This window comes from Oreochromis aureus, linkage group 3 (genome assembly GCF_013358895.1).
Source record: "Oreochromis aureus strain Israel breed Guangdong linkage group 3, ZZ_aureus, whole genome shotgun sequence".
Taxonomy (NCBI): Eukaryota; Metazoa; Chordata; class Actinopteri; order Cichliformes; family Cichlidae; genus Oreochromis; species Oreochromis aureus.
In genome coordinates, this window is record NC_052944.1 from 5,776,310 (window position 1) to 5,794,323 (window position 18,014).

An 18,014-nucleotide genomic window follows, 5' to 3' on the forward strand; every position below is an offset into this window, starting at 1 on the left:
TCATTGTGTATCATCTGGTCGTTTAAAGGCAGAGTCGGAGAAAGCGACACTGTTAGCCAACTCATGAGCCTTATAATAAAAGCAAATTTTACAGGAAAAAGCAGCTAAAGTAAAAAAGGAAAGAAAAGAGCCAGAGATAAAAACGACTATAACAGTATCTAATGCTGAATTTTAGCTTTAACTACTATTAAAGCAGTTGTTTTAGCTGGTAGCTAGTAGAAGCTACTAGTGAAAGGGGTTCATATCTCAGAGCATCTATTTGTGATGGAAGGATAGAGAACCTAAGAATCCATTACTTACCAGCAGCCAAGCACAAAACAATGACATTTAACACCCAAAAATTAACTGCCATAGCTACTCCGCAACAAACAAATCAAATTTGAACCATTAGAGAAAAGATTACTCAATGTTACATCTGTGAAATGGTTATCTACAGCTACTTTCAGTACCATTGATATTCATTTAGACTCTTTTTCTCCAATTGATCTTTCTGAGTTAACTTCAATAATTACTTCCTCCAAACCATCAACGTGTCTTTTAGACCCCATTCCTACAAAACTGCTCAAAGAAGTCCTGCCATTAATTAATTCTTCAATCTTAAATATGATCAATCTATCTCTAATAATCGGCTATGTACCACAGGCCTTCAAGCTGGCTGTAGTTAAATCTTTACTTAAAAGCCATCTCTAGACCCAGCTGTCTTAGCTAATTACAGGCCAATCTCCAACCTTCCTTTCATATCAAACATCCTTGAAAGAGTAGTTGTCAAACAGCTAACAGATCATCTGCAGAGGAATGGCTTATTTGAAGAGTTTCAGTCAGGTTTCAGAGCTCATCACAGCACAGAAACAGCTTCTTTTTTTTTTTTTAACACAGTGCTATGAAAGTATTTGCTCTTCTTTATATATTTAGATAATTGTATATATATATTTATACTATAATTTGCATATTTGTCACACTTAAGATGTTCCAGATCAAATACATTTTAATATTAGACAGTAAAGACCCAAGTAAACACAAAATGCAGCTGTTAATTAATTGCATTTATTAAAGGGAAAAAGCTAAACTTACCTAAGCCTGTGTAAAAAAATAAAATAAAATAATTGCCTCCGAAACCAGGTAACTGTTTGTGCAGTAAGAATGTCAATCAATGGCTGTGAGTCTTTCACCTTACTGTGGAGGAACTTTTGTATACTTAGGCCTGGTCTTCTTTGCAATGAAATAAAATAAAGAAATCAGCCACCCTGGAGTGTTTTAAGTCAGATTTAAATCCGGACTTTGGCCAAAATCGTTTTTTCGGTCGTTTAGAGGTGGACTTGCGGGCGTGTTTCGGATCATAGTCCTGTTGAATAGCCAGAGTGCGCCTGAGCCTCAGGGCATGAACTGATGGCCCAACAATCTGCTCTTTGTTAGAGAGCAAAATTCATGTTTTTGCTGCATAAAGTGACACAACCAATCAGGCTTCAGGGTTTTTTCTCTTAATTAAATTGTCATTTAAAAACTGCATTTTCTATTTACTTGATTATCTTTGTTTAATATTACAATGCATTTATTTCACCATCTATAACATGTAAGTGTGACATGTAAAAAAATAAAAGCTTCTTATTGTGTAAAATTTATATGAGCAAAGGGTGAAAAGGAATGTTTTTGTACAGAAGATACGCCACATTTTATTTGATGATATATACACATGTGTATGTATGTACTGTGTAATGCATCTTTCTATATCTAGTTATAGTGAGACGTGTACACAAGTATATGTGTAGATCTACAAACGTGATGAAAAAAAAAACAGCATATCGACATTTCTGGTGTCAAGTTAGAAAAACTGGAGGCAGAGATGGTAAAACTATAAAAATATACCAGCTATCAAACAACAATGTTACCAGAAATGCTGAAGCGTGTCGAGGTCTTAGGACTGCAACTAATTTTAATTATTGAGTAGCACACAGTTTTCTTAAAGTTTAAGCACTCATGTGCAACTAAATGATAATGAAAATGTCGGTGTATGGAGCAGAGGATTCATGAAAGCTTGTTGAAATCTCGAGTGTCACAGTTTGTAAAGTTTTTAATAGACTTGTTCAACATTTCCTAACATTGCTGGAATTTGAGCCCAAGCGAATTTTAAGTTTTACACAAACTTCAGGCACTGGACAGACATGCAGAGATCCTTTGCAGAGCACGACTGGGTTTTAGAGTTTTGGCCGCAGAGATCCAAGCACAGGTTTGTCTGAGCAGAACTCCTTCCACCAGGATGGACGTTCCAGCACTTTGCTGCCCTGCATTATTGTGGACCACAGGTGGTTGTAAATCTGCAGGAAGAGGACAAGTGGAAAAGTGTTTCTTCACTTATTTAACACGGATTCGTATGCTTATTATCTGTAGGGTGCTGCAATTACTTGTGTTACGATGTAGCCAAATATAAATAAAAGTGAAATGTTTCAACGTCCTTGAAATTTGATGCACAGCAAAGTTTTTACGATACAACTAGATTTTCTGTGTTTGTATGCGTTTACCTGTCCATCAGCGCAGCCAATAGGTGAGTTGAGGATGAAATCAGTGGGTGCCAGGACATCCACTAAGGCTACTGCATCATCCTTTAGCTATGAGAGAGACAGAGCAGATTTTACAGTCAGGTCAAGATCTGCATCAGCTAAGCCATCATTTCTTCAATGTCTTTCTGTTCTATGAAGACATTCCCAAAGTACAGGAGAGCACAAGTAAGTGAGACGGATAACATCAATAAAAAGGCACTGTTAGACCATACGAGTCAGTGTATAACTACAGGGTCCATAAGATGGATGGAGTCACTTTGAGGTCACCAACAGATTCTGAAGCTTTGAGTTTTTTCGCCGTCTTTGTGTTTAGAAATCAAATGTTGTGAATCGCAGACCTGACTGAGACCCAGGATACGGCCTTCTCCGGTGGACGGGACATGTTGTGGACATACCCTGAAACATACCCGACTTTTGACTTTCATGGTACCAAAATAGTCAAATGTCAAGTTTAAGATCAATGTGTAACATTATCTGCTTTACTCTGTCAAAGGAGCCACTTATATGTTTTTATTCCTCATCTCTTAACTCACAAATACAAACAGCTAAATAAAGAACAAAAACATGACAGTATGTAATGCGCAAGTTTGCTTATTATAGCAACCACATTTGTAATTGCTTTGATAATTAGTGAAGCTGTGCCTTATACATAGGAATGTATATGCATTTCTATATACTTGAGCAAATTCCTGTATATCTGCCATAAACAGCTCCACCCTCTTTCTGTCTCAGTCTTTGGTAGCAGCTCGTGTACCTGGGAGCAGAGAGTGAGGATTGCCATCTGGACCAGCTCAGCAGGCTTGCGTCCACTCCAGTAATTACCTAGAAACAACAACACTGTGTTACCACATCACTATTATGAAGATTTCTCCGTGTATACAGCATCGAGCCCACTACATACCCTGGTACAGTGTTGTCATGTGGCTGCTGAGGCTCCACAGCCCATACAAGGCACAAAGTTTCCTTAATACTGGTCTGAGACCAGCTGGTGTGTCCTGATTAGTGGTCAGCTCATGAAATCTCTGCAGGCAGGTGTGCTCAATGTAGGCCATGGCCAGTGACCTGCAGTAGTAAACCTGTACACATACATTTACATTTAAAAGTCTGTGTAAGTACACTGAAGACATAAAAACACATAAACAGCTGATTTGTAATCTAACCATGTGCAGGTGTTCATGGTGTGGTGCTGCTCTCAAGAGTCTTAATGAGATAAAGAAGCGACACAAAGACTGGACGTGTCAGTCCGTAGGCCCACAAAACTCCTATACAGGAAGCTGATTTTGGCTTTTTAAAAAGTCTAAACCCCTGATCCTTTATCTACCAGTAGATAAAGCAGAGTTTAACTGGAGCCGATGTGGGTTACCTACTACCTGCTCACCCTGGTATGAAGAAACCTGACCAGCCTAAATCAGATCCTATCAGTCCCATCTGTTAGCGGTAGCTGCCCACTTGTTATTTCTGGGATGATTTTAGTAGCCTGGACAGCAAGGAAAGGTTATTTTTTATTATCATGGCTAGGGTAACCTGTATTTGTCCCACTAAAGAATAATATTCAGACTTCTACCTTTACTGTTTCACCAAAGATGAAAAAGTGAATGTTCACTCTTTGAAGCAACTTAGCACTAACAGAATAACAATCAAATCACCTAAACTATACTTATCTACTAATCTGCTTTGAGCTAATGCTGACTTATTATGTTTGGTAACAAGAGGTTGGAGAAAGGATGAGCACAGAATGATCCCGTTATTCCACACTGATGATAATCACCCGACAGCAAAGCTCCTGGTCGTATGATGTAAATCAAAATCCTTCTGAATTAAGCTTTTAGCACAGAAAAAACGAGCAGATGAAAAGCCAAAAATTTGAAAATCACTGCACAGGTCGGACTGCAGTTCCCCCTCTACTGCTGCAATTTTCAGCTGTGACCCTCTGAGATCTTCTGAACTGCTCATCTCACAGAAGACAAAAGGGAAGAAGCTCAAATCTATTTTACACCCCACTTTGATACCTGCTCACCCTTTCTCCCCCCTCTCTCCTACTGGACGTCACATCTTTGCATGTTGACCATCCAACCATCAGTGTCCACCCACATTTTTTCTACTTCTCTCTGACTCTGAGATTTAAGACAAAGTTTAAACATTAAAATCACTTCATTACAGTTTCTTTGCTTTTCTTAACAGAATTCAAGTTCACATCACGTTTAAACATTCAGTCACATTTGGCTTCATGTTTCACTCAGTTTATGTAATTCTAATTAGATCTGTGTAATTTCACATGAACATTTCTGGAACATGATCACATTTAAGCTCAAATACAGAGTAATACTTTCTTTTACTTTTTAAAACTCTGTTAGGTTATTTATTTATTATTTGTTTATTTCAGGCACGTTCTTGTTGCCTAAAATAAACTTCTCTGTAAGTCAAACGTTCTCTGAGGTTAGTGTGTCGCATTCATCCTCATTCTGCACCGCACGCACGCACGCACGCACGCACGCACGCACGCACGCACGCACGCACGCACGCACGCACGCACGCACGCACGCACGCACGCAAAACTCAGACATTAGAACAGATATTTCAAACTCCATTTCTTCTTTATATATTGATCAAAGTTATATTTTGATTTATCTTTGATTAAGAACAAAAATGCTTTATCATTAGGAAATATGCTAGCCCCCGATGGACTGGCAACCTGTCTGGGGTGTACCCCGCCTCTCTCCCTGCGGCAGCTTGGATAGGCTCCACCCCCCATGACCCTGATAAGGATAAGTGGAGGAAATGGATGGATATTAGGAAATAGAGAAAAGCTCTGACGTCTGTTTTAGGAGTCTCCTTCTACCCCAGGTCACATGACAGAAGCAACAGACAGTGGAGGAAACTATGCTGACTGCAGACAGAAGTATGCTCTTCTGCACAAAGTAATGGGAGTGTATATACAGTGTATATATTGTGTTCTGTGGATGTGGACTGTCCAGAGAAACAAAGACATTCATTCTGGAAAGAGATGTTGACACTGTAGTCCCCAAATGTCACATTTCAAATATTATCAAGTACACTGACTGCCTCACTACTGACTACTCCATGGATCGAGGAATCAGGGGAGCCGTTTGGTTTCTATAACTTTTGGTGCAGTATATACAGTACTGCAGATACAGGTTAATGTCTGCATCATGGTGCTGCACAGCCTGCTTTGAATATTTCTGACCTGATCTGTTTACTATGATTTACATCCTGAGTAGAAGATATAAGGTTTTCAGTAGTCTTAGAGTTTCTCTTTCTTAGAGTTTCTTCAGGCAGAACATTTCATAGTGTTCATACTCTTTTCCCCAGACCATAAAATCTTCCTGCTGACTAAGAAAAAAAGGCAATCAAGTTCCAAGGCCCATCACTGACAGCAGCACAGGCTGTTTCAGTAACAGGTCATCTCAAATACTGGGTTCATACGCGAGTTCATCTCAGTTCGATGAATCCAAATCAAACGACCTTTAGCTCAGTCTGATTTGGATAAACAGCATCAAGTTTCTGTCCAAACTTCAGTCAGTCCCAGTGAAGCAGCATATGATGCTGAATGCCACCAGAATCAGAGTTTTGGATGTAAACTTGGTGTATGTGTGTGTCTGCACACAGTCGTTTGTCTTACTTGGCAGTTGTTACGGGCTTCAAAGTCATCGTTGCCCAACGCTCGCTCTTGTTCCAGCCTCTTCTGACTCTCCTCCAGCAGGAAACACACAAGCCACTTATAGGCTGCCAAAGGCACTGACAGACAAAGGGGAGGATGTTAGCTACACTGGAAAGGTTTGAATAATATAGTCTGTAGTCAAGCTGAACCAGTCACATCAGAAAGGCAGATACATTTACATGTTTATGGCCAACTGTTATAAATCACAATCAGGCAGCTTACAGTGCAGAGAAGCAGGCTCAGACACATGCGTCTCGATCAGTTCCCCTTTTTATTTATTTTCATTCTTTCCTAAATTTTCCCCACCTCCCCTCTGTAATCACATCGATGGTGTTGGATTAGGACCAGCGTGCAGTGTGGGGTCCTCTCAGGCCCACAGCAGAGGGCTGAGAAAGGAAACTGACCCCAGATCCTGAGGAGGGAGCCTGTTTCTTACTGGGTCAGCAGGCAAATGAATTTAACTCATATTTTTGTGTTTGTGGCAAAGTTTGTCATATTTGCTCAATTAAACTGTTGAACTTTAAAACTTAAATGACTTTTGTTTAAAAAAAAAAAAAAAGAATAAACACACACACACACACACCTGATTACACACACACACACACACACACACACACACACACACACACACACACACACACACACACACACACACCTGTGACCTGCTACAATAATATCCCCACACTTGTCTAATCTGTTTTAAAGTCGTCACTTATGTATACATAATGTTTTAGAATCACAATAATTTAAAAGATATGAAACAATGTTCTAACATTACCTGATGATCAGTCCAGATTTCATACACAGAACAAATAAACATGACAGCAACATCTCAGTTATCTCAAAATAAAATCAAAATATGACGTATATATAGATATACATAATGGAACGGATCACAATCAGACTGTATTTGTTCATTTAATGTAAAGCTGAATTTCAGGTCTAAGTGACTAAAATTCACTATACTCTTGTTTGTGGAACATATTGAAAATCATACATGGGATTTACCTAATTTGCAAATCTCGCTCTGCTTTAAAAGGTTTAGTATATGAGAGGATCTGAAAGGAAGAAATTCCACTATCTCATGTAAAAGTTGATTTGAAGCTGTAGCAGAAAGTAACGTACCTGCAGAATCCACACAGTCGTCCACTGTGAGTGCAGTAAACCTGCTTTTGAGGATCTCCTGAGACTCCTCCAGAAAATCCACGGTGTGAAAGGGAGACTCAATCCGCACACCATCTGACCCCCCATAACCAAACACAAAAGAGAGAAGCTCTCGTGACTGACCCAGCCCATTTATTGACCTTTACTGCAGGTATTTATAATCTATTGGTGAACAGAGGACTGACCAAACTGTTTTGCATGGAGCCAGGAGAGCAAATAGCTGCTGGTCTGTTGCAGCAGTACGTTGTTGTCTCCTTCGTATGTGCAGTTTGGGTCATTGTCATCACGCAGATCACCCAGCCGATTCACTGAAATAAAAAAGGAAACACTGACAGTTAGCTATTGGTTTATATACAGTACTGTGCACAAGTGTTAGGCAGGTGTGAAAAATGCTGCAAACAAAGAAAGCTAAATGATATAAATGATGGTTTATTGGCCCCAAATATATTCTGCAGCAGGACAATGAGCCCAAACACAGCCAGTCATGAAGAGCTATCGTCAGCGTAAATAAGAACAAGAAGTACTGGATGGTCCGGCCCCCACACAGCCCTGATCTCAACATCATCGAGTGTGTCTGGGATTACAGACAGAAGGATGTGAGGAAGCCGACATCCTGATCTGTGCTTAGTTCTCTGAGATGTTTGGAAAACCTACCAGCCCAGTTCCTTCAAAAACTGTGTGCAAGTGGACGTAGAAGAAGGCAAAGGGTGCTCCCACCAAAGATTGGTGTGATTTAGATTTCTCTCTTCCTCTCTCCTACGGACCGAGGCCATTTCAGCAGATCTACACCACAGCAGCAGTGATCAGTGAGATGCTTGGCTACAAGTTCAACAGTCACAAAGAGCAGTACCCTCCATAGAGGAGACTAGAGGCCAAGATCAAGGTAGCAAAGAGGGAAGTTAGCCAACTATCAGAACTGCAGAAAGGTGCAACAAAGAAGGTGCCTAACAAGTACAGCAAGCTGTCCATTCCCGAGGCCTTGGAAACTGCCAAGCAAAGGCTCCCAGCCTTGGCCAGCCAAGGAGGTTCACCAGAGAGACAGAAGGCAGGAGAATAAACCAGCTGTTCTCTACAGAACCATCCGAGGTGTTCTCTCAGTGACAGAAGAACAATGTTGCTACAAAAATGGCGAGAAAAAAAGCAATTAACAGTGGAAGAGAGAGACCATCATAACACTCAAAAATATAGGTCTTTCCTACAGAAACATTTCAAAGAAAGTCATCAGTGAATTGATTCCTTCACCATCAAAAGGCACTCAGAAACAAACTGTGACAGGAAGAGGTCTGGCAGACCCAAAGACACATAGTTAACAGTTGTGTAATCGGCGGCTCACAGGACAACAGCTTCAAGCACAGCTTAATAGTGGTCGTAGTGAGCAAGTCTCAGTTTCTACTGTGAAGAGAAGACTTCAAGCTGCAGGTTTGACAGGACGAGCTGCAGCAAGAAAGCCAGACGTCAGAATAAGACTGAGAGGCTTGTCTGTGCCATGAAATGCTACCTTTGGACTACTGAAGACTGGAAGAAGGTTTTATGGACTGATGGATCAACATTTGAAATCCTCGATTCATCACACAGGATCTTTGTACACCATCGAGTAGGTGAAAGGATGGTTCCACAGTGCGTGGCATCAACTGTCACACATGGAGGAGGAAATGTGATGATCTGGGGCTGTTTGCTGGATCCAGGCTCGGTGACTGTACAGAGTTAGAGGCAGCCTGAACCAAAACTTTAACTTTACTGGCCACCAATAAAGAGAAGCTAAAACTGGAGTGATATGTGACCTTCTGTTTGGGCTAACTGAAAGTCTTGCTGCAGCATTCTGCACAGTCTAAAGAAACAAGTAAAGAGACTTTTACAATCATCCAAACAGGATGAAATAAAAGCATGAAGAATCATCTCAATTTCTCAAGATCCTTAGATCAGGGATGTCAAACTCCAGGCCTCGAGGGCCGGTGTCCTGCAGGTTTCAGATCTGACCCTGGGTCAACACACCTGAATCAAATGATTAGTTCATTACCAGGCCTCTGGAGAACTTCAAGACATGTGTTGGATCAAGGACACGTCTAAAACCTGCAGGACTCCGGCCCTCGAGGCCTGGAGTTGGACACACCTGCCTTAGATGATAAAAACAGTTCTGAACCAGCCGTTTGGAGTTACGCTCTATTGAACTGTTGAATATGACACCGAGGTTTCTGAGGTCGCTCACAGTGGACATAGATGGCTGTCTGCCATCTATAATCCAGTTTTGAGTTCCCTCCCCAGACGCCTTAACGCCCACTCACATCCTGGGCCATCTGACCTCAGGAATTCGCATGATAAGGTGGGGCCAGGTTTCACAATGAGCTCACCCGAAACCCTGGCTGATTGGGACCCACACCCACTTTCACACCTTGGCTCAGGCGATTAGAGGATCATCAGGGGGTCCTTTTGTCCCTCTTTGGGGGGAAACTCCCACTGGGTTTAAATCTGGGACTCTCCACCATTTGACCTTAGAACTGAAGAAGCTTCTCGGATGAGAGGTGAAACGTCTTCAAGCAACTTAAAGAAGTCCAGACGCTTTTCTTTGCAACCTCCTTTGACTACGATGACCTGGATGACTGAGAACCTTCACAGACCTAAAAGGCTGATATGCTGTCTAATTTCTTAAATCATATGATCGGAAGCAATAATCAAATTATTAATATTTTCATTTATCCAAGGACAAACATTTAAACATAGGATGGTACTTGTTTCCAGAGGTGCCACTATGTGTAAAATAGAGTTACACTGACTGCTGAAGGATGAAACATTTGAGTCCACATCACTATAAGTTTAAATCAGCATCAAACATGGCAGAGAACCTTTCAGCAGCATCCTGGTTTATAATTCGCCTTGGATCCAAATAAAATGACAAAATAAAAAATATGCAGCTGTGGTCACTCACATGGAAACCCTCCACACAAACATCAATTATAGTTAAATCCAAGGAGAAAACAAGATCCAGTGTGTGGCCCTTTATATGACCGGAAACATGCTGCCTAAAGTGAAAAGATTCTGTAATAATCATGTAGTATTTTGGATGAGTGCCTCTATTTTATGAAACCGGTTTGGTCAGGATGCATTGTGAGGGGCGTTATCTTCACTAATCTTTTTTGAGAGGGCTTTGCAGATTATTTTAAGTTCAACATTAATATATTGGACAATAGCTGACATGCAGACTTGGATCAAACCAACGTTCTGATTAGTAGATGACCTGCCTGCCCTCCTGAGAGACAGCTAGCCCTAAGTGAGCATGTGCAGGAGTGATATTGAGACAGAGAGCGAGAGACTGACTGGCCAAGTATCCGTGTCCACCACAGGCCTCCCGGCACTCCTGGATGCCTCTTTGAGCAGTCCATGATCCCAGTGGTTTGCTGGAGCAACTAATTGCATGGATCTCTCTGCCCATCTCTGCCTGAGAAACACAGACATATTAAACTTTACTTCATTACAAACTGAGCGCTCTAAATACACACATGCTGAAGCTTACTCACTGTGTCACTTTTGTCTTTCATCATTTGTCCAATCTGAAACTCAACAAAGTTCATGAAGATGGATTTGGTGAAGTTTTCAAGAGCATATGCTGCCGCCAAGTATGGAATCAGACGCCATTGCTAGAAAAACACACAATAAGTACATGGAATATAATAACAGCAGCCACACTCATTCACTTATTTACTGTTGCTGTTCAATATGAAAAACATGATTCCCAAAATACACTGATGGACTCAGGAAACTCAGAAAACTAAGAATATATACCAAACTTTATTTACTCTGCAATATGTCAGAATACAGATCATTACATTAATCGTTACTGTATCTGAATTCTTCTTATGTGAGGATTTATAATTTCAGGATATTTAAAGTTCAGATTTGTAATTTCTGGATATTTAGTAGTTGAACTGCTTTCACATTTTCATTAACAATAGTGTGATGTTGATCCCAGAGGAAAGATTTAAAAGTTTTAAAAGTACTACAAACAGTAACTTTAAATCTAAACAGAAAAAATATTTCTCACCACAACTCAGACCTAACACGCTGAAAATAAAAATGAATAAAACAGCTCTGACAGTGGTTAATATCTAATATCTAATCTATGGAAGGCTCCTAAGTAATGATTATTTTGTAAAACTGACTACTTTTTAGTCACTTCAGAAAGTCAAGCTGATCTGATGGGCTCTAACAGTGAATGTCAGCAGTCCTGGTAGAAATTCATTAGAAAGTATTGAAATCACGGCTGTTTTTAATCACATGCATAAATGTGCACATCTCCCTCATTATAATAAAACCAGGAATGCAAAAATCAACCTAAGGTCCTGTTAAAAGTTTTTCACACCACTGTTACGTTTGAGCAGTTGTATGCATGTGCAACTTTAACATTTAACTAAACTGGGGATTATAGATTATATAGTATTAGTACACTTTGGTGTTATCTTTCACATTTTATGCGACTAGCTTAGTGCATGGCAACACCAACGAATCAGCTGCTAATAGATGAGGCACACACACTGAAGGCAGGACAGTCCTGATCCCCAAGGATCCTGAGAAGGGACCGGACCCATCCATCTGCTGGCCAATAACCTGCCTCAGTAACACACGAGACCTCCTGTCAAGCATCAGAGCAGCAAACATGAGCAGGCAGCTCGCTTACTAACATGCTGTCTATCTGCTGATTCCAGGTCTTTCTGTAGCTCTCCACAAGTAGTCACTGACTCTTGGACAACTCTTCATTTCACCCCTCTGTCTGAAATCTTGGACCTGGTCGTGGACGGTTTATGTGCTCACTCGAGCCTTCAGTAGTTTGGAAATTCTCATTGACATCAGTATGTTTCCCAACAATAAGGTTGCAAAGGTCTTCAGAAAGCTCACTGGGGTTACCCATCGAGAGGTTTCCTGTGTGACACCTTGGTAATGAGACACCTGTTTATGAATGAATCAGCTGGTATTAATATTGATATTGATTGATATTGTGGCAGTACTGCCTTCTAATTACTGACAGGTAGCAGCTGTCAGGCTTCAGTGGGGCGATCGTGGCTCAAGAGTTGGCAGTTCGTCTTGTAATCGGAAGGTTGCCGGTTCGAGCCCCGGCTCCGACAGTCTCGGTCGTTGTGTCCTTGGACAAGACACTTCACCCGTTGCCTACTGGTGGTGGTCAGAGGGCCCGGTGGCGCCAGTGTCCGGCAGCCTCGCCTCTGTCAGTGCGCCCCAGGGTGGCTGTGGCTACAATGTAGCTTGCCATCACCAGTGTGTGAATGTGTGTGTGTGTGAATGGGTGGATGACTGGATATGTAAAGCGCTTTGGGGTCCTTAGGGACTAGTAAAGCGCTGTACAAATACAGGCCATTTACCATTTCAGTGTCCTAACTTTCCATGCATTTGGCACCTCACTTCCTTCATGTGCTCAACACCTTTTCCCTGCTTCACATGTCATTTTACACGTAGCTTAATTCATAGACATTTATGGTTTGATTTTTTTGAGTAAATTGAATAGGTTGTTCCCAACATCTATTGAAAATGTCATGTCAAAAACACCTTTACAAATATATTTAGTTAGAAAACTGGGTAAAACTTATTTTACCTACTAAACGTTACCTTTACTATATTATTATTACCTGTAACTGGTACTCTAACACAGGAATTTCCTCTGTGTCTTTGGGTCCAAACTGTCTCCTGGCAGCTGAGAAGCGGATAGCAACTGTCAAAGCTAGTTTCAGGTTGATAAGAGCCATCCTGGTGATATACACTCTGCCCCCTGATAAGGCACCAAGAGATGCCCCAAAACGCTTTTTAGGGTCCTGGAAGAGACAAAAGATGATGAGGAATGATTAAAAACAGCAAAGATATACAGTTACTTTATAAAATGGCCGCGTGGTCCGTGACAGGATTGCTGCTTTTGTGTTTCTGAATACGAAAACATAAAATAATTATTTAAGTGCACTGCTAATGTTCTTACACAAAATACAAAATCAAAATTTAAATGTGAATTAATTCATTTCTATATCCCGCAGTCCCAGCCACTGCATGCCATTTAAATGCTGGGCAGGCACAGAGTACTCTGACAGAAATATACACATGTGCGTGAATATTTATGCCAGTAATATGTGCTGCTTTGTTCTAAACATTTCAGGTGATTATTAAGGTCAGTGAAACACTGAAGCTTTGAATTGAACTGAATCGACCTTTAAGCACAGTGTCACAGTCTGCTGATGGCAGAATTATTGCAGCCTGATTGCAGAAACCAGGCAGGGTAGGATGTTGGCATCAAAGATCTCTGTTAAAGATCTTTGTGAAGGCTTCCAGAAGCTGGTCAGCACATGCCTTGAGTACACATACCATCAGAGGCGGCAGCCTTCATTGGGTTCCCTGCACTGAGCACCCATGCTTTTGTACAGTGTGTGATTTCATGGACTGAAATCACACAAATCACTGTATCCCAGGTAGGGTTTGTTTCTTTAAACCTGTCGACGAGGTGATTTAGTTCTTCTGCCAGTGAAATATTTGTGTTTTGGTGAGAGGAGCTGCCAGTTTTCTAATTCATGACTTGTCTGAGGGTTTGCCACAGTCACCTGGAGCCATGCTGTATAGCGAGCAGTGGCCCATGCCCTGAAGCAGTGTCCTGTATTCTGAGGAGGATGCAGATATCTTGAATGTGTTTATCTACAGTAACACTGTCCACAGAGGTGGTGATGGTTTAGCCCTTTTCCACTACTACATACTTGGGTTGGTTCGGCACAGCTCATCTCAGTTTTTAGGGTTTTCCATTAGGTGGTAGTGCCTGGTAGAAGGTTGTTAGTCCTTACGCAGCTGGAGCTCCAAGCTATCCGAAAATGTGACATCACCAGACTGCATGCCACAGACTGGCTAGTCAGAAGAATACTTTTGCAAGCCACTGTACAAGCTCTGCTATATACCAAGATGGCGGCGCACAGTTGCAGCAGCTTACGGTTCTCCGTCTCAGTTCTGCTTTCAAAATTTGCTGCACCAGCCAGAGCATCAGTTAAGGGGCCTGACAATAGGTTGGAGATGGTCCAGGATGAGTCTTTCCAGGGTCTTCATGACGTAAGAAGTCAGTGCCACAGGTCTGTAATCCTGGGGGTCTCTGGGACTTGGCGTCTTCGGTACAGGATGGAAGCATGATGTCTTCCACAGCACTAGGACCCTTTGCAGACTCAGACTCATTGTGAACAGTTTATGAAAGACTCCACAAAGCTGGGGGGGCACAGGCCTTGAGGACGTGGGGACTCACCCCGTCTGGTCCAGCAGACATGCCACTCCACACCTCTCCCATGCTCCACTCCACTCCATCTTTCTTCTGTAATTGTTCTTAGCCTCTCTGATCTTGCCCTTTAATAACACCTGATGCCCTGCTCTTCATCCTCTACACCGATGACTGCAGATCCACACAGCCCAACTGTCACCTGGTTAAATATGCTGACGACACAGTTCTCCTGTCACTGCTGTCAGGCCCCTCACAACACCACAGGCCTGCTCTTCAGGAGTTTGTAGAGTGGTGAACATGAGCAAAACCAAAGAGATGGTGGTGACCTTCTCCAGTAGGCAGAGGGATCTGGCTGCTTCAGTCACCACCACCATCCATGGGAAGTCAGTGGAGGTAGTTGAGGAGTACAAATACCTGGGAACCATCTTTGACAACCTCCTGAAATTCTCTGCCAACACAGAGGAGATTCTCAGGAGGTGCCACCAACGGCTATTCCTCCTTAGGAAACTCAACTCCTTTGGAGTCAGCACACCCATCATGATGACTTTCTACTATGCCTTCCTGGAAAGCATCATGACCTTCTCCATCACCTGCTGGTTCCACTCCCTCAGCCTTCATACAGGAACAGACTGCAGCACACTGCATCAGTGTGCTCTAAAATCATTGGCCTGCCTGTCAGAACTCTGGCACAGGTTTTCAGCCAACAGGCCCTCAGACAGGCAGCCAAAATCATCAATGACCCCTCTCACATTCTTCACCCCGCATTTCAATGGCTCCACTCTGGGCGATGCCTCCGCTGCATTTCCTGCAGGACTGAGAGGAGGAGCGCCACCTTTGTCCCCAAAGCCACTCTGCTTTTTAACTCCGGCCGATAAGAACATTTCCCACACCCATAAACTTAAACTACACTCTTCTTACACTACTGACACTTTATTCACTTTTAGTCACTTACAGTTATTTATTCACCTTCAGTCACTTTAATTTTAAAACTGTGTAATTTTAAAACTGTATATACTGTATAGTCTGTGTATTTATTATTTCACTCCTATTGCCTGTTCTTATTGTCCTTATCAATGTTCCCTCTAAGCTGCACACGTGCGCAATTGCGCACTGTTGGCACGGTCTCTGCGCAGAAGAAATCTGCCTTGTGCACACACAACAAATTCTAACCTGAATTGAAATTAAAGTAAATATGTGCTGACACCGGTGTTTTAGCTAGCAAAGCGGCGTGGCTGATGTGAAGTGAAGCCACATTAATGACAACGTGTACAACCATTGGAGAGGTGAGCAGGACAGACGGAACAACTGACGGGAAAAGTGTAGACTTTATACCAGTTTTTAAATTGTGTTGATCGGCCACGTAAAACCAGAGTTATGATAAAAATATCTGCAATGCGGTTCAAAGTTCGATTAAGATCTGGGGTCAATTCAGGAAACATTTTAATTTGATAAATGCATGTAGCTTCTCGCCAATAATGTTTAATCATCTTTTTGCACCATCTCAAATAGATCATTCATTTGCAGCTTGGCACAGAAGTGGCCTGGTTTTCTTTCGAGATCTCTTCACTGAGGATGGCTTTGTTTCATTTAAATCTTTATGTGACGGCCATAATTTACCTAAGTCTCACTACTTCAGATACCTTCAGGCTCGGAGTTTTGCCTCTAAATTTCTCTCAGGGTACCCATCTCCACCCTCTAAAGACCTACTGTATTTAGTTCTTAATGTGAGTCAACCCACTAAAAGAGCAATTTCAAAGATCTATGCATTAATTCTTGATAGCTGCCCTCATACATGGGACAAAATTAAGGCAGCATGGGAAGGGGAGGTCGGAGAAATTATACCAGAAGACGCCTGGAAAAATACCATACAGCGTATACACACATCTTCTCTCTGTATTAGACATGGCTTGATTCAATTTAAGGTTGTCCACAGGTTGCATTACTCTAATGACAGACTGTCTAAATTATACCCTAATGTTGCACCAAACTGTCCTAGATGTGATTATTCTCCTGTTTCTTTGGGGCACATGTTTTGGTCATGTCCCTCTTTGTATGGTTTCTGGTCGTCAATCTTTCAATCAATGTCAGCTATATCTGGCAAAACACTGCGGCCTGACCCTCTGATAGCTATCTTCGGTGTAGCTCGTGATGAGCTAAAGCTCTCCCACCTCCATAAAAATGCAATAGCCTTTGCCTCGTTGCATGCCCGCCGTCTGATACTGTTGAACTGGAAGGCGACGAATCCTCCTTCCTATGTCCATTGGATTAGAGAGGTGATGTTGGGATTAGCTCTGGAAAAAATTAGGCATACAGTGCACGGCTTGGAGGGTAAATATGACAGAACCTGGTCACAGTTCATAACTTATATCAAGAGTCTGCCTTTTGCCTGACTTATTGTTCTTTATTTGTTGGTAATTTATGCTCTCGCTCTCTTCTCTGACTGCCGTCCCTACTCTCCTCAATGTCCGTACTTTGACTGTTGGGATTTATTTATTTTTTGTCACTTCTCTCATGTGCCAGAGGTCCGGATGTTGGTGCTATAATGATTGACACAGATGGGTTTGAGTTTTTTTTTTGTTTTGTTTTTTTTTTGTTTTTATTATTTGTGGGGATGCCACCTGGATGGGGGTGGGGGGTGGGGTTCACAACTTTTGTAAGAAATGCTGAACAGTTTTGTTGAAAACTATAAATAAAGTAAAAAAAAAAAAAAAAAAAAAATCTGCAATGTTTGTTTTCTTCCTGAATACTATCGTTATTTGTATTTACTGTGGGAAGAAACGGTAAAAACGGCGTTTTATAAGGAAAACGCTCGAAAGCACTCTGCGCCTGTGAGCAAAGACAAAACCAAAACCTTTCCCATTGGTCGAAAAATGCACCATGTCGACCAATCAAAACATGGCATTTAGTTGTTAAGAAACGGGAGGAAGTTTTAGGATTGTTCTGAGATGTGAGAGATTTGCGACGTTTAGTGCAAATCTTGTGTAGTTAGTGTGTAGTGTAGTCAATAGTTTTGTTGTGTGTGTCAGAACAATGAGGCGGCTGCTGAATGTTACAGGTGTTACAGGAGTGATACATCTGCTGTTGTCAGGCCTGCAGGTATCAGGCTGTTGTTCTCCTTTATCTCATAGTGGACAGAAGTTATTTTTTGGAGTGGCACAAATAATTTGTGTGGCATCAAATTTGATGCAGAACAGCTGATTGTTCTGTAAATAGTTTGAAATGTTTGTTTAAAAAACATCTTGGCTGCATTTTTAGGTAAACAGCTGCAAAAAACTTTGTTGTTTGCATAACTCAGTTACTTTTTTGAAGAACTAACTATATAATTAATTGCCCAGCATTGGTCATTATATACTGTATTTTGCAGACAGAGTTATAGGAC

At 41.6% G+C, this 18,014-nt stretch overlaps 1 protein-coding gene across 2 annotated transcripts in view; it reads right to left on the reverse strand.

Annotated features, from left to right (window-relative positions):
* Positions 1 to 1,770: 1,770 nt before the first annotated feature.
* Positions 1,771 to 18,014, reverse strand: part of acox3 (acyl-CoA oxidase 3, pristanoyl) — a 36,748-nt gene continuing 20,504 nt past the window's right edge. For both annotated transcript variants that reach the window (XM_031740925.2, XM_031740926.2), the window contains exons 10-19: positions 13,029 to 13,211; positions 10,911 to 11,030; positions 10,711 to 10,831; positions 7,584 to 7,706; positions 7,360 to 7,473; positions 6,196 to 6,311; positions 3,457 to 3,631; positions 3,310 to 3,377; positions 2,517 to 2,603; positions 1,771 to 2,312 (exon numbers count right to left, since the gene is read on the reverse strand). In XM_031740925.2, the coding sequence (XP_031596785.1) occupies positions 2,193 to 2,312; positions 2,517 to 2,603; positions 3,310 to 3,377; positions 3,457 to 3,631; positions 6,196 to 6,311; positions 7,360 to 7,473; positions 7,584 to 7,706; positions 10,711 to 10,831; positions 10,911 to 11,030; positions 13,029 to 13,211 (1,227 nt within the window). In that variant the 3' untranslated portion in view covers positions 1,771 to 2,192. The remainder of the gene's footprint in view (positions 2,313 to 2,516; positions 2,604 to 3,309; positions 3,378 to 3,456; positions 3,632 to 6,195; positions 6,312 to 7,359; positions 7,474 to 7,583; positions 7,707 to 10,710; positions 10,832 to 10,910; positions 11,031 to 13,028; positions 13,212 to 18,014) is intronic.